The sequence below is a fragment of the Rhea americana genome, unplaced genomic scaffold (genome assembly GCF_003343005.1).
Source record: "Rhea americana isolate MKP2758 unplaced genomic scaffold, rheAme1 scaffold_15, whole genome shotgun sequence".
Lineage (NCBI taxonomy): Eukaryota > Metazoa > Chordata > Aves > Rheiformes > Rheidae > Rhea > Rhea americana.
Genome location: NW_028185594.1, coordinates 2,076,018 through 2,099,759, shown reverse-complemented (window position 1 = coordinate 2,099,759; position 23,742 = coordinate 2,076,018). Strand labels below are relative to the sequence as shown.

The 23,742-nt window shown below is 43.4% G+C and overlaps 1 protein-coding gene across 3 annotated transcripts in view; it reads left to right on the top strand.

Annotated features, from left to right (window-relative positions):
• The window catches only part of UNC80 (unc-80 subunit of NALCN channel complex), a 135,137-nt gene extending 114,196 nt beyond the window's left edge, over nucleotides 1–20,941 (top strand). For all 3 annotated transcript variants that reach the window (XM_085299332.1, XM_085299330.1, XM_085299331.1), the window contains exons 54-65: nucleotides 140–265; nucleotides 2,188–2,311; nucleotides 3,018–3,224; nucleotides 4,590–4,774; nucleotides 5,700–5,865; nucleotides 6,759–6,938; nucleotides 8,962–9,100; nucleotides 11,150–11,206; nucleotides 17,373–17,454; nucleotides 18,008–18,119; nucleotides 19,425–19,636; nucleotides 20,529–20,941. In XM_085299332.1, coding sequence (XP_085155458.1) covers nucleotides 140–265; nucleotides 2,188–2,311; nucleotides 3,018–3,224; nucleotides 4,590–4,774; nucleotides 5,700–5,865; nucleotides 6,759–6,938; nucleotides 8,962–9,100; nucleotides 11,150–11,206; nucleotides 17,373–17,454; nucleotides 18,008–18,119; nucleotides 19,425–19,636; nucleotides 20,529–20,798 — 1,860 coding nt within the window. In that variant the 3' untranslated portion in view covers nucleotides 20,799–20,941. The remainder of the gene's footprint in view (nucleotides 1–139; nucleotides 266–2,187; nucleotides 2,312–3,017; nucleotides 3,225–4,589; nucleotides 4,775–5,699; nucleotides 5,866–6,758; nucleotides 6,939–8,961; nucleotides 9,101–11,149; nucleotides 11,207–17,372; nucleotides 17,455–18,007; nucleotides 18,120–19,424; nucleotides 19,637–20,528) is intronic.
• Nucleotides 20,942–23,742: the final 2,801 nt, after the last annotated feature.

Genomic DNA, 23,742 nt, shown 5'->3' with positions numbered 1-23,742 from the left:
CCACCAGGAGGGTTGGTTCTTCTAGAGCCACCCCAACCTGGTGTTCAAAGAAAGGCCCTCCATTTCACATCATGTTGGAGGATATGGCATGGATGAAACTGTAAGTCAGTTGTGGTGATGTGCTTTGTTTGTATTGCAGGTGATGGGAGTAGTAGGACCCTCCAGTGTGGCTGACGGATTACCCCTTCTTCATCTCAGCCCTTATCTCTCGCCACCTCTGCCCTTCAGCACAGCTGTTGTCCGGCTTGTAGCATTGCAGATACAGGTGTGTCTGCCATGGCCTGTGGCCAGGCCTGTTTTAGCTTCTAGTTGAGACACCAACTCCTCGGTGCTCTTGTTTTTTTTCTGCAAAAGCTGGGCAAAAACTGTGGAACATACACCAAAAATCAAAGAGAAGCAACATGTAAATTCTCCCGTAGTTGTGAAGTTGTGAACTGAGCTCAGAATTCACCTGTTAGCGCCAAGTCCACAGCAAGCATCCATCAGCCTAACGCTGCCATTGAAGTGCAGGGAGTTCAGCTGATTGATGCTATTTAAGGCTCTRACAGGTATATTAGGATTTTTCACAGGATCTAAGGGGCTCACATATGTCTGCTGTGACTGGAGACAGGCCCTGGCCTGGGTCATGCCCATGTAACCCTACCTCTTTTCCTGTGGGTGCATGTGCATAACCGAGAGTGGAGTTGGGGCTTGTCTGCTCTTACCTGTGCTGGTCACACAAGCAGTGTACAGGCTCTGAAAGGCAGGACACCTGGCTTTTCAGCTGCTGACTCAATAGCATCCTTGTTGTCCAGGAGAACAGACCCATCCTGGACCTTCTGGAGAATTTCATCAGTATTTCTGTCTCATAGCAGTGCCATTACTATTACAGAGTCTTTCTTCCTCTGTAACCCTTACCCTCCACATTGGCATAAAATCACGCAGAAGGGAGACCATGGGAGGGGCAGAATGCAGAGACAGATTTCCTAATCCAGCTCCAATTTGTGTTTTTTGTTATTGGCACATCCAGTTGGATTCTTCAGCAGGCATTTCTGAGCTGCGGGGCAGCTTGGGAAGGAAGGTTAAGGGATCAAAACACAGTGCTCTGAGCATCAGACAGAAAAGGACTTTTTGGCATTAACTTTTTGACACAGAAATAGCACAGTTTCTTCCAGCTCTGAGGTAATGGTTCTTTAAACAAAATCGGGAAAGGGCCATCCTCATCTTYTCTGAAATCTTTGCTCTTTTTTTTAAAAGCAGACACCAAATTAAACACTTTTTAAACAGTGTTGGGAATTTTCACTTTTATTATCTATTTATTGTCTCTCATCTATGTATTATCCTCTGCTTCCTGTTTGCCTATTCTTTTCATGAGTTTTAAATGGAATGAAAACTAAACTTGTCAGAAAAACACCTGAGAAGCCATATTCCTAATACTTCCAGCATGATATAAAACAGAATTGCTTCACTCCCTGTCAGAAAATATCTCCTGGAATTTGTCAACCCAAGTGTGCAAGCTTGAGGGGTTGCAAGGTTCAGTTTTGTTTCACAGCAAAGTCTATAGCAAGTGGCAAAAGCTGTAAATATGCAGATGTTCTGACAGTCATTTGTGTTGCTACCATTAAAAAAGATGATGAAAGACCTTATGTTTTAGGCTTGAGTAAGTGTCAAAAAGTAAATGTGCATTTTATTTATTCTTTCATACTTAATGTTAGGGATGATGATAGGGTAGTGTAAGCTGAGGCAGAACAAAGGAATAACCTCCATGTTCACATAGCAGAATATTTAGATTATGTCATTTGTGCAACTCCCTCTTTTCTTTTTCTTTTTTTTTTTTTTTTATTCCCCTTTCATTTTTTTTATTCCCTGTATTCTGGGCCAGATCCTGATCTCATTCACAGCAATGCAGAGACTGGGTTTAAAATCCAGCTGACTCCGGTAGGAAACACCAGGCTTTGCTCATGATGTCTACGAGTTAGGAATCTGGGCTTCTTATCTCGTGGCTATGCCAAGCAGGTGACGCTTACCTTACTCTATGAATTCCTTACTCCTGACTAAGCGGTCTCAGGGCTTCTAATTCAGTCAGGTCACCACTGCTTGTGTTGTACTGTGTAAACAGGGTGCCTGGGGGTCATCGTTCCCTGCAGTAACTTGTGTCCGTGATCTGCTGATGAAATCGTTTAATCCTTTCTTATTATTACTGCACAGGCTTTGAAAGAAGATTTCCCCCTAAGCCATGTCGTCTCCCCATTCACCAATCAGGAAAGAAGGGAAGGAATGCTTTTAAACCTACTGATTCCATTTGTGCTCACAGTAGGATCTGGAAGCAAAGGTCTGACTAATTTAACGAAAAGAATATTTCTCCCCCTTTTCTGACAACCAATGTTTGTACTTTGCCTGCTCTCTGTTGACTTTTTTTTATTTGGTTTCCTGTCACTGGCAGTGTGTCAGCTAAAGTGCCCATTGGGTCTGAGACTCAGAAAAGCCCCACTGGGAGCAGTTGTTGTTTCTCCTCTTTGTTTCAGCTGTGCYATTGTTCTCTCGCCTTTCACAGATGTGCTCCTCCTTTTGAAACAGGAGTGCAAGGCAAGACAGATCTGTTGTAGCAGAAGCCAGAGGGGAGCAGATGTAACAGAAATTGTGTGCCCCTGTGGATTGCACTCTGCCCAATCCATACCACTTGTCTGGCACAAATCCTACTCCTTGCTTTCTTTTATAGAGGGCGATCACTGTTAAGTTCCTAAGCGAAAGTGAAGAGTTGAGGGAGTGTGGGAGGCCAAAAAGAGATGAGATCATTAGATTACTGAGCAGGACATTTCTTTGTGCTGTTTAACTCTGTGTTTATGTGTGTGTGTTGGTGTTAAAATAAACTTTGCCTTTGCTTGCAGGAGGAGAAGAAGCATAACGAGGTGTGGGGGAGTGATTTTGGCTTTAGGGGACGTTGAGATTGCACCGCATTTTGGAACTGAACAGGGTCTTTTGGGTGTCTGGGATATGGCCTGATCTTTTTCTCTCTCTCCCCTCCCAATGCATCTCAGACAGCCCCTGGCTGGAGCAGCCGGAGGTCCTGCTGCTGCTCCAGACTGTTATCAATATCCTCCTGCCACCTCGCATCATCAGCACTTCCCGTAGCAAGAACTTTATGCTCGAGAGCTCCCCTGCCCACTGCTCCACCCCAGGGGATGCGGGGAAGGACCTGCGGCGGGAAGGGCTTGCAGAGTCTACCAGCCAGGCTGCCTACCTGGGTGAGTGATGGCTTCTGCTCACCCCTGCGAAGAGACAGAATTAAAATGAAGCATTCAAGACTGTAGATAGCAACAGGGAAAAAAACATCCCAGGCAGGGATGGTTTCTAAGCGTTTCTAAGGATTGAGCTCCTTTGGGCTGCCTTCTGTCTTGTCCTGAGCCAGGGGGAAAAGCCAGAGTGGGAAGCCAGGATTAACTCCAAGAAGTGCTGCAATGTGAGTGGTGTCTGCACTGCAGCTGGAAGAGGTTGCAGCATGCATAGAAGTTGCTCAGTTTTCACCCTGCCAGGCTATCGCAGTGAAGGCACAAAAGGCAAGTCAGCCTGCCCACCAGCCCCTAATGTCACAGCTTCCATGCCCCTTGGCCAGCTAGGGTGAAGTGTGATGTGGTCTGCCTGCTGGCCCTGTGCGTACGCAGTCCTTACTGACTGGTATACCTCTGCTCACCGTATGCTGCTGAAAGATAGTGCTATGTTTTCTCACATATAGCCCACAAGTGAAAGGAAGGTTAAAAAGAACCAAATCAGGGATCCAGCAGCAGTGCAGGTTATCAGAGAATATGGAGAGAATTTTGTCTCCAAGCCCTCATTCCTCCAAGCAGCTTCTCTGCTTCTGATTTTGAGAGAGCATTTAACCAAAGACTTATATTCAGGCTTTTGTTAACCTGTAACTGAGATGGGAGTAACACAGATGAGAAAGGGGCAATTCCCTACTGGTTTTCCCCCCCCCCGCCATCCCTGCCCCCACAAAACTGCATACAGATGTGTGATGGCTGAGATGTCTTGGCCAGCCCACGAAGACGTTTGTCTGTGACTCATGCAGCTGCATTACCAGAAAGGTTCTTTTCATTATCCCGTAAATAACCTGGAGGTTGTGGTGCTCACAGAGTAGCTCTTGGTGTGGAGATACTTGATCTAGATTTCTGAAATTGGCTGAACAGATAGGACTGTATTCCCATCCTGAGCTGATTTCGTATCTGAATTCTAGGGAATCAAAAGAAATGCTCTGGAAAAACTCTGCAGGGAGGAAAATGGGAAGCTAGAGCAAGAAAATGCAGAGGAACTTAGGTGTGAAGTAGGAAAATTTCTAGTAACCTCACAGGTAAAACTGGAAATGAGACTCATAGGCTCTGATCCTGAGATCTTTGCTATAACAAGACTGCCCTCCTTCCCTGCAGYGGTTGGACACCAATATAAAAGACACTTGTGACTTTGAGGGGTGTGTGAGTGTGCGTGCGTGTGCATGTGCATGCGTGCATGTCTCTGTTGGTTCATGCCCTCTGTGGCCCCCTGTTGCTCCCCCAGTGCTTGTAAGGGACACTGGTGACATCTCTGACTGCCGTTTGCTGGTGTGTGTTCCCCTGTAGCCCTGAAGGTGATCCTTGTTTGCTTTGAACGCCAGCTGGACAGCCAGTGGTACTGGCTGAGTCTGCAAGTCAAAGAGATGGCACTGCGGAAGGTGGGAGGGCTGGCCCTGTGGGATTTCCTCGACTTTATCGTGCGAACACGGATCCCTATCTTTGTGCTCCTTCGGCCCTTCATCCAGTGCAAGGTAACAGTTGCTTTGGCTCCTGCTAGATCACTCCCTGAAGGCAAGATAGCCTTTATTCCCCTGCTGCGAGCAGAGGCAACAGCACTCCTGGAGGAACTGGGTGTTTATGTAGGGAGTGACTTTTCGGAAGTCTGGATGTGCAGTTAGACCTGTGAACTCTTTGAAAGTAATCACAAAGCTTTTTCCTAGACAACAATAAAGAGTACACCAGTCATGGAGAAGCTCTGATCCACAAAGTTGTAGACCAGGCTTAGCTCCCTAGGTTGGGAAAGTACTGCCAGGCTTGACCAAGACGTCTTGCATATCAACTTAGTTTTGCAACAAAGACAGTCAAAGCACTTGGAAGTAGTGTGGATGCTCTGAACTTAGGAAAGAGTTGGTATGATTAGCAGAAAGTTTCAAGAAAAGCTCTTGTGAACAGAGCTGGGCAATATAGCTAACAGCCAGGAAAYGCCCCTTGGCTTTATACGTCTCAAATATAGGTTTAACAGGACTCCTGTGGATGGACAGACAGCTGCTAGGCTGAGGCTGCTAGGGCTTAAGCTAATCATGGCTCTTCCGTGTTTACCATAYGCTACTTCACCTGATTATTTTGTCTTGGTCCACTGTGTCTCACTACTTGGACACACTGAGTCATCTTGGAGGCAGGAATTGTCTCTTATATGTGAGGGGAGAGCTTGGCATAAGGAAGTCTTGATCCCCATATACTAATGTTGGTGAGGTTTTGATATCAGTTCAGTCAAATATAAGATTGTCCCTGAAGGGCAGGTGGAAACCTCTCATAGTTGCAGTCAAAACCCTGTGTCTACAAAGAGGACAGCCTGCTGGCTGCAGGCTGATGCTGCTCTGGAGACTAGTCCCAGCTCACTGGGCATCGTTTTGTTGCAGTGCTAACACATCCCAATGTTGTTAATGCCTTTCTCAGCTGCTGGCCCAGCCGGCTGAGAACCATGAGGAGCTGACTGCCAGACAGCACATTGCCGACCAGCTGGAGAGACGGTTCATCCCGCGCCCTCTCTGCAAGAGCTCCCTCATTGCGGAATTCAATAACGAACTGAAGATCCTGAAGGAGGCAGTGCACAGCGGGTCTGGTAAGGAGGCAGTGGAGAGGCAAGGGGCCATCAGCCCTGGCTGGCTGGCTGGGCACGCAGGTTCACTTCTGAGGCAGTCCTGCCTGTCGTCTAGAAAACGGGGGCAGGATAATCCACTCGCACACCAGCAGCCTCTCCCTGAATCAGTTTCTACGTCCAGCCCATCCTTGCAGCTGAACGGCTTGTCCCCTTCCGTGCACTTCTCCCAGCARCTGCCTCTTGCTGTTGCAGCCAGCCCCCCATAACAGTGCAGAAAGCTGTTACCTAAATCTTTGTAAAACTGTAGCTGCTCTTGTGAAAATGTCTGTCTGTCAGCAGCAGCAGATTTGTCTCCTCCTTCCTCCTCTTTTTGTTTTTCTTTACTGTTGCTAGCCAGTGAGGTCCAGTTCAGCATCTCTGAGCCCCCAGCATGCTGAACTCTCTGTCACTCCCTTTCCAGAGGGGACACTTTTCTCCTGCACTAGTTAACGTTGTGACCACGAGATGGCAGCTACAGCTTGCATGCATGGAGAGATTTTATGTGCTTTGTTGTCAAGAAAAGGGAAGGAAATTTAGAAGAAAATGTTTTTTCTCCTTTGTAATAATTTGACTTGTTTCTAAACGTTGCAGCTGATCTGGAAAATGTGGCAGTAAATTTCAGGGTGAAAACTAGAGGGTATAAGAAAACCAGCCACAGCACAGATCTCAGAGAGATTAGGTGAGCCAGGGCAGCTAAATTCATGCAGTATCAAGCAGATGTGTTGAGAGAGTATCTGTTCTGCTGGTTCTCTGCCTGCTCACTGCCCTGTCTGTGCAGGCTGAATAAGATGCCCCAACATGGCTGGAATGTTTGGCTGGTTATTTATTTCCAGGGCTATCACTAACTTGGGTTTTGTTTTCCTGCTCTTGTACAGCTTACCAAGGGAAGACATCTGTCAGCACTGTGGGCACCTCCACATCTGCTTACCGCCTGAGCCTTGCTACCATGTCCCGCTCCAACACAGGCACTGGCACAGTCTGGGAGCAGGACAGTGAGCCTTCCCAGCAGGCCTCACAAGACACGCTGAGCCGCACAGATGAGGAGGATGAAGAAAGTACGTAGCTACTGATTTGAGCTGAGCATCCAATACTGAAGATGTTTTCTTGGTGTCCCAGAGTACAGCTGGGAAGGGGAAGGCATTTAGCTGTGTCCCTATACCGATATGAACAGAAGGCATGTAGGGGCAGGAGGCTTAGAAATTGGTGAGAGATACTATCACAGTGACCTCCCTCCTGAGCTCCCGAGCAGAGCTTCCCTCTACCCTCCTGAGCAGAGAAAAGGGAAGGGCACAGGGAGGTTTTAGCATGTGACACTTGGGCTGGCATGCAGCCCTCACAGTGCTGACAAGGCATTTAGTTATCAGTCCTCTCTCTGATCTTGATCATGAGAGTAGGCTGGGGCTCTTGACTGGCTCTATAGTTAGTATCCTGTTGCTACAGGACCTTAATACTTCCTGCTCCTCACTTCTGTCCCAATGCTCTGACGTGGAATATGTCGTCCTCGTGCTGCGTGGGATACAGCTTTAGCTTGCTGGATTGGCCGTGTGCTCATGTTATCCAATTAGCAAAGAAGAAATTAAGCCTTAACCTCCTGACAACAAATGCTTTTTATTCTTTCTGGGTAGCTGGCAAGTCCTGAGTTACCAGGTTTTCTGGCACCAGTTTGAAATGAGTGGACTGGTGAATTCTAGTGAATCCTTTTGGTACTAATTTGCAATGCCCTGAATGTTGCTTCATCATTTCAGCTGAGTTTCATGTTATTCTTGGAATCTTTCCTTCTTCCTGCTTCTGAGTTGTCCATCATTGAAAGCCAGGGTGGAAAGCTGCTCATATGTCATCAGGCTTGGGCTTCACCCTACTTTATCAGGGATATTGTCTTCTGATGCTGCAATGGTTGGTTGCCTGAGTGTCTTTTCACTTTTGTATTTGAGGACTGCTGGATATTCCCAAAATACATTAGACAAAAAATGTGAAAACGGGTGGCTCAGAAAAARGACCTTTGTGCTTATGGAGGAATTGCCTTTTGGGAGAAAAGAGTTAGCCTGAAACATTTCAGGCTCAGCTCAGCTTTGTTTCAGCTGAGTTCATTACTGAACCTTGCATGATGTACCTGATGTTGCACTGCTGATACAATGCTCAGTTAGACACTGTGGCAAACATTGATTTCAGCCACRGATTAATTATGAGCCACTGTGTGGCATGAGTGCTATCTTCCTGTTTGCTTGCAGGGCTCAGCCCTGCCTTGGTTTAAAGCTGCCATAAAATACTTCAGTATTTCAACACTGGAAAAAGCCCCCCCTCACCCCCACCCCCGATAAAATTACACAAAACTTCCCCTTTGTTTTATCTATTTGTAATTAAAGTTATTGTAGTAAAACAAACAATCAAAAAATACAGAGTAATTTCTTTCTAGATATATATCTATGTATATAATCTATACATATCTGTGTATCTATGTATATAATTTCAAAACAACATTGAACATTTTAAGCAGTCCTAATCACAATCCAACTATCTGCATAGTTCAGCTTCAGTATGATGTATTTGAGTCAATTTATCCTTATTTGTTTTCTTCTGAGACTTGTAAAATGCATGTCCCAAGCCACCTTGAAGATTAAATGGTCAGCTTTGTATTTTGCTTTGTTATGACTTTCATCTTATAAATTGCTTTGCTATATCTGAACAGCTGTTTGGCAATTATGACTTTTATGCAAAAGCATTATATATTGGTGAACAATTCAATAATCATAGGAATCAAACCCTAGTAGAAGCTGAATTTACTACTTTTTCCTGAGAGACATATAAACATAAAACGGACAGATAAATTTCTGCCTCATGTATGCTGTGGGATCCTCATCCTGCAGAACTCTGTGCATATGCCTTTCTGAATTATGATARTAAAATCTAATAGAAGCATTCAAATTTGCAGGCTTGGGGCCTTGRTAAGTAAATGCTGCATATGCCTTTGAGATCCTAAATCCTTTGAGATTTAGCGCTTGACAGCGCTAAATGTGGAGATGGAGTTTGGGGTGCTTGTTTCGCCTCCTTTCCTGTTTTTTTTTTTTTCTTTCTTTCTAGATGACTCCTTGAGCATGCCCAGTGTGGTAAGTGAACAAGAAGCATACCTTATGGGTGCCATTGGGAGAAGGCGGTTCTCCAGCCATCTCTCCAGCATGTCTGCACCTCAGGCTGAGGTGGGCATGTTACCCAGCCAAAGGTAACAACATGGGCTTTCCACCTTTCCCATTACATTCACGAGAGCAGAAATGACACAGGTATATTATGTGGGGTAGTAGAATCAGCGCCAACATAGTGATGCTAAATTTATTCATCCTGAAGTAGTGTTGGACCAGCGGTGTGGGTTTGGAAATACTGATTCTCCAGGACAATCTGTGTTGCATAGGCTCCAGAAGGAAGAGCTGTCATCTCTAGAAACCTTCATCTTAAACAGTTTCAGAAATACTCAGCTCTACTGTTTTCCTCTGCTAATACAATGAATAGCAAAAAGAGAAGACATGATTTTTGGTTCTGCGTTGAGCCAGAGAACTCTATATGATCCCCTATAGGGAGTAGGGAGTAATCCCAAGAAGCTGGGAAAGAGGATAGAGGTATTCTGTCTGATTTACTTTGTTTTTTTCTATGCAGTCTTTGTCCTTTCTAGAACAGTAACTAGGTTGTCTCAGAAAGCGAATGTCAAGTTCAAACATGGAATTTAATGAGAGTATTTAAAACCAAATTGTTGTTTGACTTGTTGATTAAAATAATCCCTGAATGCCTCTTATTCCTGGCGAACATGGAATAGGGAGAAAGGGATAGGAATTTGGGAAACGTACAAGTCTTTAGGACGTTTAGAGAGAAGAGTTTGGCATTTACATACTATTTTTCTCTAAGTAAGCATTTCTTCTTTTACTTCTTCATGACATTGTTGTGTAAAGATATCTGACACCGAACAGATTAATTTATGTTATTTCGCTTGAACCTTTAAAGAGTAAATTCTACATTATCTCTTGACCAGCCTTGGAAAATCAAACGGCATTGTCCTCTCCCCAGTCTTGCTCAGAATTAATGGAATAACCTTGAGGCATAAAGGAAGAGTAACAGCTGTGGTACATACCAGAAGAGATAGGAGAAGTGATTTACAAGGGCAGAATTGCACTGATTTTATCCAGGAGTTTTCWGAAAAGGGCTTACGGGAATTCATTTGACTTTTGAACCCAATTCATTCAGTCCCTTTGTTTCTTGAAAAATTAATATGTAAGACTGCATTTTCCCTAATCTTTCACTACAACCTGTAATGCATAAAATTTATATGAGCCACAGTTGACTGATTGCAATGTTTGCTTAGCGCAGTTCCAAGTCATGATGACTGTGAGAAAGAGAGTTTAATTAAAACAGAGCTTTAGTCTCTATTTTTTAAGTACATGGTATACCGGGAAAATTGCTTTTCATCTGCGTAAGGGAAGTACAAGCTCAGCAGGCATAATCATAGTCCACAGCATCATGCCCTTTTTAGTTATGGATGGTCTCTGGGCTTCTTGATTGCCTCACAAACATAAACTAATTAATGTTAAGTAATATTATTATTGCTTTCCTGCTGGTTCGTTCGTTCGTTCTTTCTTTCTTTCTTTTTCTTCCATGTTTTTCCTACGAGCTGAGAGAGCTGCTCCTGCTTGAATGGCTGAAGTGTAGAAAAGCAAAGTGGTTGTGTACTCATTTGCCAGGGTCCATGCCAGCTGTTTACTTGCAGTTTCATTGCAGTACAAGACCTTGTTTTCCAGATGTTTGTCCTTAGAAYTGTATCAGAATGAGAGTGGTCTGTAGCTCATGGGAAATAGATTAGCACTCCCTCAGGAAGAACTGATGGGTTGTGGGGAAGAGGGGAGAAAAAGACTTTATATGAAGCTAGGAGTAAGCAGAACCAAAATAAAGGAAAATGCTGCAGGAAAATGGCTTTGAAAACATTTCCGTGCCCTTATTTCCTGTGAAAATGCATCCTTCTGAACTTCCAGCTCCACAGTTCACAGCAAAGATTTAGAAGTATCCACGTAGGGTAAACTCTCTCTCAAGATTTCTCCTGTTATCAGATGTTATTTCAGCTCCTTCTGAGTCATGTRTGTGCTGTTAAGCGTGCGAGACCAATTAACGTTACCGTCCTTTTCTTACTTTTTTTTATTCCGTTGGTATTTTTTCCCTTGCAAACAAAGACAGTCGCATGCTTTTTGCCTTTTCTTTCCCTAAATTCTTAATCTCCCTGCCCCTCCTGCAGTGAACCTAATGTCCTCGATGACTCCCCGAGCCTGGCCACTGAGGGCAGCCTCTCTAGGTACAGTGTTAACACTACCTGTCTGTCAGTGTGCGTGCCGGGAAACGAGCAGTTTCCTATCTCCTCTGTCTCTTTCCCTCACCTTTTGTTGCTCTTTCCATCTCTGTCTCTTGTGGCTCATCGATATTCAGGCCTGCAAGTCAAAGGTGTAGCAACCCACCTTCAGTTTTCAGCTTTGATTGCCAGTAACTTTGAGGAAATTAAGGGAAAGGGAAAAGAGAAAGTTGTAGCAAGTTGAATAGTGGTCTGGCTAGCCTTGAGGTTTTCCCCTTGTTTAGCAATTGCTTGAAAGGCCTGAGGAAGATTACCCACAAGGCATTAGCTGGAGCCTGTTAAAAGCATTAGTCTGGAGGCTTATATAAAACAGAGACATCTGTTTTTCCAGTCATCTCACAGTGCTGTCACCACAAAGACTTAATAGCAACATTGAGCTGTGTTCTTTAACGTTCACTAATAAAACTAATTATTGGATGCTTTACAGTGATTCTACCTATTTTTAAAAAGTATTTCCAGTCCTCAAATAGCAGCTTTTGAAAGCTTGCAGGTAAAGACCATTAATGCATGTTAAAAATTGCCCTGTCATAGCCTGAGTTCAGAACAGCCTAGCTGCTCGCCATTTGCTGTGGACAGGAGAGTTCGTATGCAAACCCTGTTACGGCCTTGCCTGTCAGCTGGGTCAGCTGTGAACTTAGAAGGGAGGTCTGCACCTTTAACGGTCAGCTCRGCCATGTTAATCATTCTTACTGTCCTGCTGCTGTGCTCATACCTCTCAACTGATCCTCACGAGGTCAGAGAGCTCTCCTTGGTCCCAAGAGCATCTCTGTTTCCTTCCAGAAGAACCCGGCCTCTTACGCTGGTAACATGGAGGGTAACATGCTATTTCATTACTTTACTACACCCGCTGAAGATGTGGATATGTTGAGAGGTGTTTGTGTGAATGGTTTTTATTTTGTTGGTTTAGTTTGGTTTTAGATGTCAGCAGTGGTTTTGGGTGGGGACAGGCTGCTTTGTTTGTTCATTCTTCTCTCTGCTGAAAAATGGCAAGTTTATCATTRGTTGTATCACCGAGGTCATTCCATGATTCATGGCATCCTTTGTGTGCGTGAATCCTGCCTTGGCAGAGTGATCTCTAATTGGTGCTGCTGTGAGAGTGGCATGAGGAAAAGACTTCAGCTCTTTGGCAGAGGCAGGAATACTGTTATCAATTTGCATTATGTAGCAAAATGGATTGCACGGTCATCTGCACGTGTTTYGGAGCCTAACGGAAGTCACACAACTGAAGGAGTGCCCTCCCTTGACTAAAGCTAGAAACTCAATTACAGCTGAGGAGGATAAGGAAAGGAAAAGATCCATGTCTGATCTAAAGCCATCAAGAGCTCGTATCAGGTTACATTAGTGCTGAATTTGAAATGTTTGATCTTGTTAAGTGGGAGTCACTCTTAGTAATAACTCCTGGTGACAAGGCCAAGGAATTCATGACAGCTAAGTCAACTGATGAGTTTGAATCCAAYAATTTATTTTGATCCCTGAAATTTAATCAGCTCTACAGTGGGTTCCTACTAATTTCTGTCACGTCAATCTCTACGAGGAAGCAGGACACCCTATCCTCCACACTGTTCTATGATACAGAGCTTTCCTTAGACCAAGGATTGCTAGGTGTGTTTAGGGGCTGTTCCTACTGAGGCTTGTATTTTTTGTCAGGAGCAGGCACTGACATGTGCAGAAGAGGCATCAAGGTTGCAAAACTTTAGAAACGAATGAAGGCAGCGAGGCAAATAGTGCAAATTCTTCTACCAAGTCTGGATTGCAGTTCTGTGCAGCAAGAAAAGACAGTGTTTCAGCTGCATTGTTAAATCTGCACATTGGATTCCTTCTCAAAAGGAGAAAAGTAATATAGCAGACCTCGTAGAAGTTTATTGTGCTGTGGGAATCACAGGACAGGGTGAATGTGTTTTTATATTCAGGAACATTTGCCTTTGAATAAAGCAGGCTTCACTTTTTCTCAGATAACTTTGATTTTGACTGGAGCACAGTAACAGCAGTTTAGGATTGCTGTGTGAATTCAAAGCTGATGTTTAGTCATAACTGACACAGAGAGATATATCATATGGAGAACAGAGTCATATAGAAGGTAGGAGTTTCAGATAAATTAAACAAATGGTGACAAACAAAGGAAATGAAGTCCGTTTCCCTCGGCTATTATAAGAATTAGAGTCAGCCATGTATAAAAGCAAGGAAGACAGGAAGGGCACAGCGTTTAAGTGCTCTGGAGTAAGTAGATAGCATGCAGTACCTACCTGAGGAGCAGTTGTATTCAGCATTATGCTTTGTTGTGGTTATAAAGGTTATAATCTGAGAGGAGACAATATTTCTCCAATTTATGAATGGAAGAAGAAAGAGAGCTTGCTGTACTGGAAAGCTGCTGCACAGAGACGTTTCCTTTTAAAGGTTCTAGTTATGCCTATCTTAAATTAATTRTGGCTAATAAGGCAAACTGGAGCGAATTCCTATTACCAGGGTAAGGTAGAGGAAGAAGAGTTCTTTCCTACTGATCTACCACTAACCTGTCTGGGACTGTAAGAGCTGGAGTTCGTCTGTGTTTTAACCTGTCTCTGTTGGCCTTTGTCCCTTAACCCCCCCAGTGCAATGTCTTGGGACACAAAGCGCGTACATGCTACCATAACAGCTGGGCAGGCATATATGCCTTTTTAACAGACTTTCAAACTCTGTGCTTCCTTTGCTGTTTTGTTTTCCTCCCTTTTTCTTATTCCAGCTGCATGTCACTTCTTATAATTCATGAAAATAACTTATCCAAGCGAACCTTAAAAAATTTCTTTTAGCCCCTACTATGTGATTGGCTGTCATTTCTTGTAGTGCTGGCAACATGCTTCCATGAAATCAGTTTTGTTTGCTCTTTTGTTCACCTGTCTGTGCCCTAAATATCTAATGGGAGTATTATTATTGTGAGGATACATCCCCTGTCAGAGATATTCAGGGAGTGACGGAACAGCATTTGATGGGCGGGAATATTTACTGGTTGGTATTTCCCAAGTAAATCTGGTTTATGCACTGTAACAAAACCCCTTTTATCGATCACACTGGTGCAGGAGGGAAAGGTACTGTTAGGTGAAAAGGCATTTAATTTAATATTGCTTGACGGGGTCTCTATAGGCTGACAGAAAACCAATATACTTTTGATTGGGTTTGGTAAACAAGGAGAGACAGAAAAGGATGGAGGGTTTACTCAGAGTCAACAGTCTGCCTACCACCCTAATTTTCACTGAAGCAAGATCAGTTGTGCTCTTCTTTGACAGGAGCACAAAGCCTCGTGAAGTGAAAGGATTTATCAGGAAATTCCGTCACTCATCTAAAATTTGCAGTCTTCATAATTCTTTCTCTTTCCTTCCCTCCTTCAGAGCTGGTGGGCAGAAGGCAAAAAACGCAGCCGTACCAGGACTGTGCTGCATGCAGGCAGCTCTGTAAAGCTCTGCTGGTCTACTATTTACCTGCAGTAGCTACTTGCAATTTCAGCTCATAAGATGATCCCAAATTATACCAATTTTTGTAATGATTCTCTACTGGAAATAAATATCCACCAGCTCACTATGCTCATTTCACTTATGATAGAAGCCAGGTTTAAAATCCCAGACACCAGCAGGAAGCCACAAAGTCCAGCCTTTTTGTTGCTCACCTCTCTATTGGTCGTCTTCAGTGCACAGGTTACTCCAGGGGAATCATTTATTTCCTCATGTCTAGCCTCTGTGCACTCAGGTGGTCTTCTTATCTAATGACCCTTTTAAGATGTTTTCACGATGCTTGTGAAATGAGTTTTTTCACAACTCTAAGTAGCTGTTTACACTGAATATAACTCTAGTCTTTCTGCTACAGGCATTTAGGTCTCCTCACTTGTAGAAATAAGAGTCKTCTTCAATCAGAAGTTACAACAGTATTCTCAAAAGTTAGTTGAATAGAAAACTATTTTTGACTTTTTCCAGCCAAATAATATGTTTTTTCCTGCTTAATTCATACACTAGTAACTACCCTCAAAACTTCTTAAAAATCAGTGGAATAAATTTTTATGTAATCTTAGAAATAGAAGATTAAGAAAGTTTTACAAACTGTAATTTCAGGTAGCCTAGATGATAAATGTAAAGACTAATTTAAGCTCAGGCTCTTTGCCTTCATAAGGGATGATGTGTTGCTTCTGGACCAAGCAGTCTTGTGCTGCCGTCATTGTCTGGGTCAAGGACGCAGTCCTACTACCAGGAAGTAAAGTCGAGGACTCTGCCTATTCATGGCGGGTGTTAGCACGATGTTTAGGATGCTCGGTGTATAAATCATTTCAACACCCCCCNAAAAAAAAAAAAAAAAAAAAAAAAAAGGCTGGATAATATATTCCAGAGGCTGATGATCTCATTTCAAAGAGCTGTCTCGGGGAGAAAAGGACTCAAATGTATCCTGTTTTTTTTTCTGGCTTTGAGCTTGCAGAAGCTCTTCCTTTGTTCCAAACCTTTGCAGTTGCAGGGAGATTGCTGAGGGCCTGGCTGGGATTAGAAGGCTGTGGTTGGTCAGACAAGAGAAATAGCTTCAGGGGCTTAACATAATGTCTTTCTACTGAAGTTACCAGTTGCATCCCCAGCAGAGTTGATGGAAACATGCGTACGGTTCAGTGCAAAGCCTGACTTCAGTTTAAACTGGTAGGAGAGGAAGGAATAGGCCTTTCAGCTCAGTTAACAGGACTTTGACCTGAAGCAGAGCAGGAGTGCTCTCGTGGTCTGTTCCGCCAAACCTGCTAAGGGCAGTAACTTCTGCCAAAGGGAAGAATGAGCAGTGTAGGGGAGAGAACTTTTTAAATCTCTTCACATCCTCCGTGTTTTTTTCTGACCAGCTCCTTAGCTTTGTTGTCGTCTTCTGCTCCTGGCAAGTCAGGCATTAAACCTTTTCTCTGCTGGTGATACTGAGCTCCTCCAGGAAGATCCAAGGAAAACATCCAGAGAAAAGAATGTTGTTTCCCTTTAGATTAACGCATGCCGAAGGCAAAATGTATTATAATACTGAATCTTCAACAGTGCATACCAAATATAGCTGAAAGTTGCTTAAGTAGATCATGTGGCTCAGTGGATTCCAGTCTGTCGCAAGTAAGCAGCTGCCTGATTTAAAAGAAATCTATCTAAATGTTACTTACTATTGTAACCATATGTCTCTCAGGCACTGTTGATTCAGCTAATGTGTTTTGTGACCACTGCCTGCTAAATGAACGATTTTTAAATGTTTGGAGGAATACTATACATTGATTGAAAAAAAAAGGAAAAAAGAAAAGAAAAAAGGGAGAGGGTGGCATTTTTATATTAAGTAAATCAGTTAAATTAGTAAATCAATGATCAATTGAATGGTAGAATGAGATGATATGTAGCGGAGTCTGTTTCATTGCTAAAGATTCTTTTACTGGAGATTTTCAGCTTTTTTTGTGTGAAGACACTAACAGCCAAAATATGTGTTTATGTGTACATATATATATATATTTATACCTACTTGTATTTTTCATTTGTTAGCCACAAAGAGGCTTAAGGCTGCAAGTGTTGAGTGTGGGGCCTTGTTCACATAAATCATGCATCCATTATGTGAATGGATCCTTTGTCACTTTGTGTTTGTTTTTTGTTTGTTGACTTAATTTGAAATTAAAATCAGATGACAAAATTGTAGTGAGGCTGTGGGGTCTAATTGGGAGGGGGGAAAGAAGCTTTTAAAGCATTTTGAAAAAGGAAAAGCAAACAGGAAGGTTTTTGAGCTAGGAAGGTGATACTCTTGCCTTTGTTGATGAAGCCTATGTGGCAAAGGATGCAGAGAACTGAGTGTTGTTCAGTGGAATGCATCAATCAATGACTGAAAACTGAAATTTGCAGTTATTTACAGTTTGATGCTATGTGTGCGTGGCCAAGTCCTGAATGCCATGACTCCTCCTCTCGCCCTTTCCTAAGCCCTGGAAGCCACAAACCAACAGAAATGTCCCCSCCATCCTTCAAAGACAGTATTGCTCTTTGAAGTGACTGTGCCATGAGTGGTTTGTTTGCTTATTTATTTATTTATTTTAGTCACAATTCCCAGGACACCTGCTAATTATTCAGAGTGATTCAGTGCTTGGCCTAATGCTGTCCACATCTAACAGGGTGGCAAGTGTGCAGAGCGAGCCGGGACAGCAGAACCTTCTTCTGCAGCAACCCCTGGGGAGGAAGAGAGGCCTACGACAAGTGAGAACATGGAGAGGGAAAAAAGTCTTCTTTCCTTCTCGTTGGTTTGGTTTGTTTTTTCCAGTCTGTGTCAATTTTGGAACAATCTAGGAATGTGACCTATCCCTTTTACCTAATTTGTGAAATGCTAGTACAGTCATTTCAGTTAGAAGCTCTGACAAGCTCTCCCTAAGAAAGGAGGTGCACTCCATTTTAAATTTCCCCAAACTTTTCCATATAGGCGTGTTTTTTTTTTTGTTTGTTTGTTTGTTTGTTTTAATTTGAAGGAAGGTCACACAAACTGTGTTGCATTGAAGATCTCATAAACTGCCCTGTATTACATTTCATACTGAAACTGAAAAGGTGTAAGAAGCAGAATTTCACTAGCTGTTTTGATATGAAGGAGATATTTGAGACATAGGAACTYTAAAATGTGTATCTGCTAAATGTACAGTGAGTGGACATCTAGAGGGACAGAGGATGATGACAGTGATTTGTCCTCCTTAGAGGACCACAGATTGTGTAATATGTGATCATGCCTCAGCCTAACATGATTCTTTCTTTCAATATGTAGCTTCGAAGACCACTTCTGTCCCGTCAGAAAACCCAAACTGAACCTCGTAGCCGTCACGGAGCTCGACTTTCGACCACGCGGCGGAGCATCCAGCCAAAACCAAAGCCCAGTGGTAGGACAGTGCTGCATTTTCAGAACTAACACTTCATATTTTAAAGTAGAAAATACTATGTTGTTGTTTTGGCATTAAGGAAGAGTTATTATGTTTGAAGAGTATGCAAGCTCCTTTCACTGTAGAAATAAGAGGTGCCATGTTTTACTARTTTGTGTTTGGTTCAAGTTGGTAGTAACTGCAAATTGTTACAATCTACTTGCTCTTCACTACCATTTGTTAAGTGAAGATGCAGCAGTTTAATCTTTTTCCCTCATGAGTGGGTATCCTATCAGAAAATCATTCTTTCAAAGTACTTTGATGGTTTCTCCAAAGGCCATCAAGGTGAGATTGGATGTGGACAGTGAATTATTATATCTCCTGAAGGTATCCTCTGCTGAGAATGCCTTGTCTGAAACACTCAGGTGTGCAAATCTTTAAGCTGCTAATGAGAGTGGAAGAAAGAAGGAAATTCCACATTATTTGCAACCATAGCAGTACAGACCTTTAAGGATTGTATATGGAAATAAACAGGAGAATTGTTCTAGTCTTTGCTGCATCCACGCGATATGTTTCCCGGGGCCAGCCCTGCTAAGTAGGGCAGGCAGCTGTATTCTGTACCATCTAAAGCGAGCAATTAATTTTGGAGGAAAGACCCAGAAGAACCAAGGATGCTTGCTAACTTTCTAGGTCTACAGCTGCCCAGTCAGAACTGTGCTGGGGCAGCAATGCTATTGGAGGTGCTTGGAGCATGAAGCTTGACCAAAAATAGTGAAAAGCAGGAGCAGGAGTGTCAGCTTTACAGTCAAGCTTTAGCCTAGCTGCCTTCACCCTGTGCTGCTCTTTGTTATCCCTAAATAGTAGACTCAGCCCAGAGTCTAGTGCAGGAATGGGGAGCAATCAGCTGCCCTCTTTGTGTTCTCTGATTTCCTGCAAAACCTTGGCGAAGTCCCATATATATTTGCATCTTGGTTTTGCTTATTGAGGGCAGTAACACCTAACTCACATGGGAATTCAATTCATTATATTCTTCTAAGATGGAAAGGTGTTATGGGTGGCATTTATCCCACCAAGCTGTGAGAGAGAGAGGTAGGATGAATAGTCTTCAGGAGAGTCTTGCCTCTTGCATTGGCTTTAGAGTAAGACTAGGGTAAACAGCTTTCAGATTAGATTCCATTTAGACAGCTTTCAAAGATGGAATGAATCAGGAATCCTGTCTTAGTTGTAAAAACTCTAGGGGTGGTCTCTTTGCCTTGCACGTTGTGTTTTCAGTCCTAAATCCAAGCATTTTAATACTCAGTTTTCTGTATCTTTTTGTACCCGTAGTGGAGCAGAAGCGGTCAGTGACTTTCACTGAAACCCAGCCTGAGGCACCAGCAGCCTCCACAGCCAGCCCCTCGGCTGCAGTAGCCCAGCAGCAGGGCTGCAGCCCGAGCAGCCCCCCAGGGACCAGCCAACAGGAAGCTCTGARTAAACCCATGCTGACTTCCTCGCCTGCCATCGTTGTCGCTGATCTCCATAGCCAGACCACTGGCCAGGTAATGTGATTGACAGTTTTAAGCATGTGTGCCTGCTGCTTCATCTCACTTGGGTTGATTTAAGTTGCAGGGGAAATTTATAAGGTGTGATGCCTGATGCATCACAGCAATATAATGAAAACCAGCTTGTGAGTGAAGACAGCCCTCTTTTGTAAGTCTTTCCTTTAAGCTGTGTTTGCTGTGCATCCCCCTACTTTTATAAACCACTGACTTCTAGATCTTTGCAGTGATTCTTAATCTGCAAATGTTTCCTGCATCTTCCCYTTTCACTTTCCGATCACCCATACAAGTCCTTCTGAGCCTGCTCACCAATGCAAGCATTCTTCTACTCATCTTCACAGCTTGCTCTCTGAGAAGTGCAGCTGAGTATTTGCTAGACCAGTTAGTCCTTAAGAGAAAGGATTCCTTTAAAAACTCACGTCTGCTTTAGCAAAAGTATCACGTTTCAAACGAAGCTGTTTGTCCAACACTCTTTGGTGTTGGACACTGCTGAGGGCAGCACAAGGACAGTCAGCCATCATTCCAGCCCATCAGTGACATTGAGATCACTTCTGTAAGCCCATCTCATGTCTTATGGATGTGAATGTTCTTTGCCATGAACAAGTGAAGATATTTGTTACAGGAAAAAGTACTCCAAAATGAAATGAAGATGTACTAATGACTAAAATCAGATGGTCCTTCTGGTCTCTGCTATAAATTTGATTCACCAGCAAAAACATGCATCATCATTAGGGCAGAATTTTAGTGATTTATAACCTGCAAATGCCTGGCTCTTTAAAGTAAAAAGTCATTATGGGTGAGAAAATATTTTATAGATGTTCCCTTGTGGGTTTTTTTCCCCCTCCCTCTTTCTCAGAGTTCTAGCCTGACTGYTACCTCTCCTCAGTTCCAGAGCGAGGCACTTTCTGCTGAGAAGGAGAAGGAAAAAGAGGAGAGCTTGGAGTCCCGGCCAGCAACAGCACAAGGCACCCCACCCACACAGCTCTCTGACACCGAGGACTACGCTGGCCTTGAGACCACCAGCTTGCTGCAGCACGGGGACACTGTCCTGCACATCAGTGAGGACAACGGGATGGAGAACCCCTTGCTGGCCAGTCACTTCAGCTTCACACATGTTGAGCTTGGGGAGACTGATGTTGATCTAGATGAATCTCATGTTTAAGTCCTGGAGAAGTGCAGTAGTGGGAGGAGGAACAGAAATTGTACCTTCTTCTTTGAGTCCTCTAGTAACTGGTTAAAACAAGAGCACTTTATTATCTAACAGCTGAATATAGCTAACAGCCTATTTGCTATAGACTGGCAAATTTCTTTTTTGTCAAATGTTTCAGTTCAAGGTGAGACGACAGGAGCAGAGGAGAATTTTTACAAAATTCTCAGGGTAGGTGAGCGTGTGCAGTATGCAGTCCATAAAACCTTGATCTGGCAGCAGTTTACTGTGATCACGATCGGCAGCTTCTCTGGGTAAGCAAGCTGTTGTACTGTATGAGACAAAAGGAAAACCACTTAGAGGTTGTGCCCAGGGTTTATTTTTGTAGTTTTTTGGGAGCAGGGCTGTATCCAAGGCTCTTAAAACTTGGTACTGACAGTCAAAATACTGACAAAAAGGACCAATCTGAAGCTTGATTTTTCACCCTGGGACCATTGTTTCTAACCAGGGAGTGATTAGACTTTTTTTTTTTTTTTTTTTTTTTTACTGCAGACTGAGTTTACTGAGTTTACTTTTATCTGTTGGTTTCATTCCACTCTGTAAGATATTACCCTTGTGCTACAAAAACATTTGCTCTGTAAAACTAAATACRGTACATACTGTAGGAAGGAATGCACATGCTGTGCACAGATATAGATGGGCAGGGGGCAAATGGTCTGCAGGTGGTATAAATAGTCCTAGCTGTCCTGGTTAGGGGTACTTATTCATCTCTGCTGTTTAAAAACAAACCCAAGAAACTGCATCTGGAATGCATGGACCTTCTGGTACCTAGCAAATGCTCCACTGATGCTGTCTTACATACTTAGATAAAGGGATTTAAAGTAAATATTTATATATGGTATTTTCATGTTCCTATATATATAATGTAATACGCACACATAGTTATATATATATATATATATATACATTGTAAACAAAAAATGGGTATTGCAGGGCAGAAACTTGATGAAAGAATCTATTTTTGGCATGTTGAGATTGTATTTAAAAAGGTTCCATTTTATGTATGTAATGTTCATAGCTGTAAGTATTAGATACATACATGTAACATTTATGTGTTAGGTCATGAGGCCCTTGGAGGATCAGCTGAAGTCATGACTGAATTGTGGTCTATGCTGCAGCATCATGGCATTAACTGAAATGTGAATTCAGCCATTAGCTGCTACGGGCAAACTGCAGAACAGCTGTGAAACAAGCCATGAAATCATAAGCAATGCCCAAAGTTACTCTGTGCTTTGAGATTTGTATACTAGATTTTTCAGCTTAAATTAGAAGAACCAGAGGCTAGAGTTTGTAATTATGGTAGTATTGTGCACAGGAAAATCCTTAGATCATCCTGCGAGTTTCTAAAATGTGCTAGCTAGGAATTGGGGATTTTTTGGCCCCGAGGGTTCGTAATATGAACATGTGTGTCATAAAACAGTCTTTCTGAAGGGACAGAATGATATCCTATCCATCCCCCTAAAAAGAACTCAGACATCTCTTCAACAGCTCAGAAATAACTGTTTAAAATACTGCCATAAAAACAAGAGTCTCGCTGCTGTGCCACATCATGCAGTTTTTACTGTGGCTTGGAAAATTACTGTGTATCTGACTGAGGGCTTCGGGCTTTTCAAACCCACGGAGCCTTCACATTGTGCTGCCGTTATTTGTCAGATGGGGTGTACAGCTCCCATCGGATTTGAGCACTGTGAGGAGAGAATTCATGCACGCTAAACATGCAAAGATGACACAAGCTGTTCTCCCAGGCTTATCCGTTGCGTTGGTGAGAGGGCATCTCTTGGAGAAAGCAGGGATAGAGAGGCAAATATATATATATATATATATATGTGTGTGTGTGTGTGTGTGTACACACACGCACATATATCTGTATTCACACACTGATGTAACTGTAAAGTGCACATGGTTGTGTAGGAGAGGTGATGGGGTGAAGATGGCAGTGTCTCCGTGGTGGTCTGAATGACACACTGCTTACTCTGCTGACCAAAAGTATGCTGTACTGATTCTTATCTTCTCAGCACGCCGGAGCCAGCAGCAGCTGCCTATAGGAGACTGCTTTGGATTAGCTCCTAGCTTGGAGGCCACTCAAAGAATTGCTAAATTGCAGATGCTCAGTCTTGCTGTTCACAGTGACGCACTCAGGAGAAGCAGCACGGCTTCACTTTCAGATCCCAGGTAGGCTGGGTTACTGGCAGCCGGCTGGGGAGGAGGAGAGCTTTGGTGCAAGCTGGGTAGATAGCCGAGACACAGCGCAGGCAGAGTTCCTGGTGAGTTTTACAGCATTTTCTGCTGATCATGAGGAGGAGCAATTCACTTTAATGCCCAGTAGATGCCTTGCCATGGTATTCCAGATAAGAGAAAAACTGTGATTCACTTCATCGGAATCGGTGCATGTAACAAATGTTTCCATTAATGTTTCCCACTGTCACAGGTGAATCCACAGTAGTAAGCCATAACAAGGACTAAAACGCCGCTTTTTATTTAAAGTCTATCCTGCTAGAAATCAATGCAGCTTATAAATGAGGTGATCTGTAATTTAGTTTTATTATTCTGGTAGCCCAGTGTATGGCTTTAATTTTGTCAGGTGCCTGTTAAGAGACTTGCAGACAGGCAGGCAGACCAGACAGGCTGTTTTCCTGCGTGTTTTGTTTCCACCTTGGCTGCACTTACTTACTCCTGTACTAATGCGGTGCGCGCACACGTGCTTTYGCTGGCTCTGTGCTTCCTTTCCGTGTGTCTGTAACAAAACTGGAATGTTTCTGCTGTGGAAAAACATGATGCTGCTTCGTGAGTGTTAGAGGCCTTAAGTGCACGTCGTGTTGGCGAACGCCCGCGCTGCGCAGCTCTCGGCACTTCGTGCGCGGCCGGCGGCGCCGCTCGCTGCAGCGGCTCGGGGCGGCCC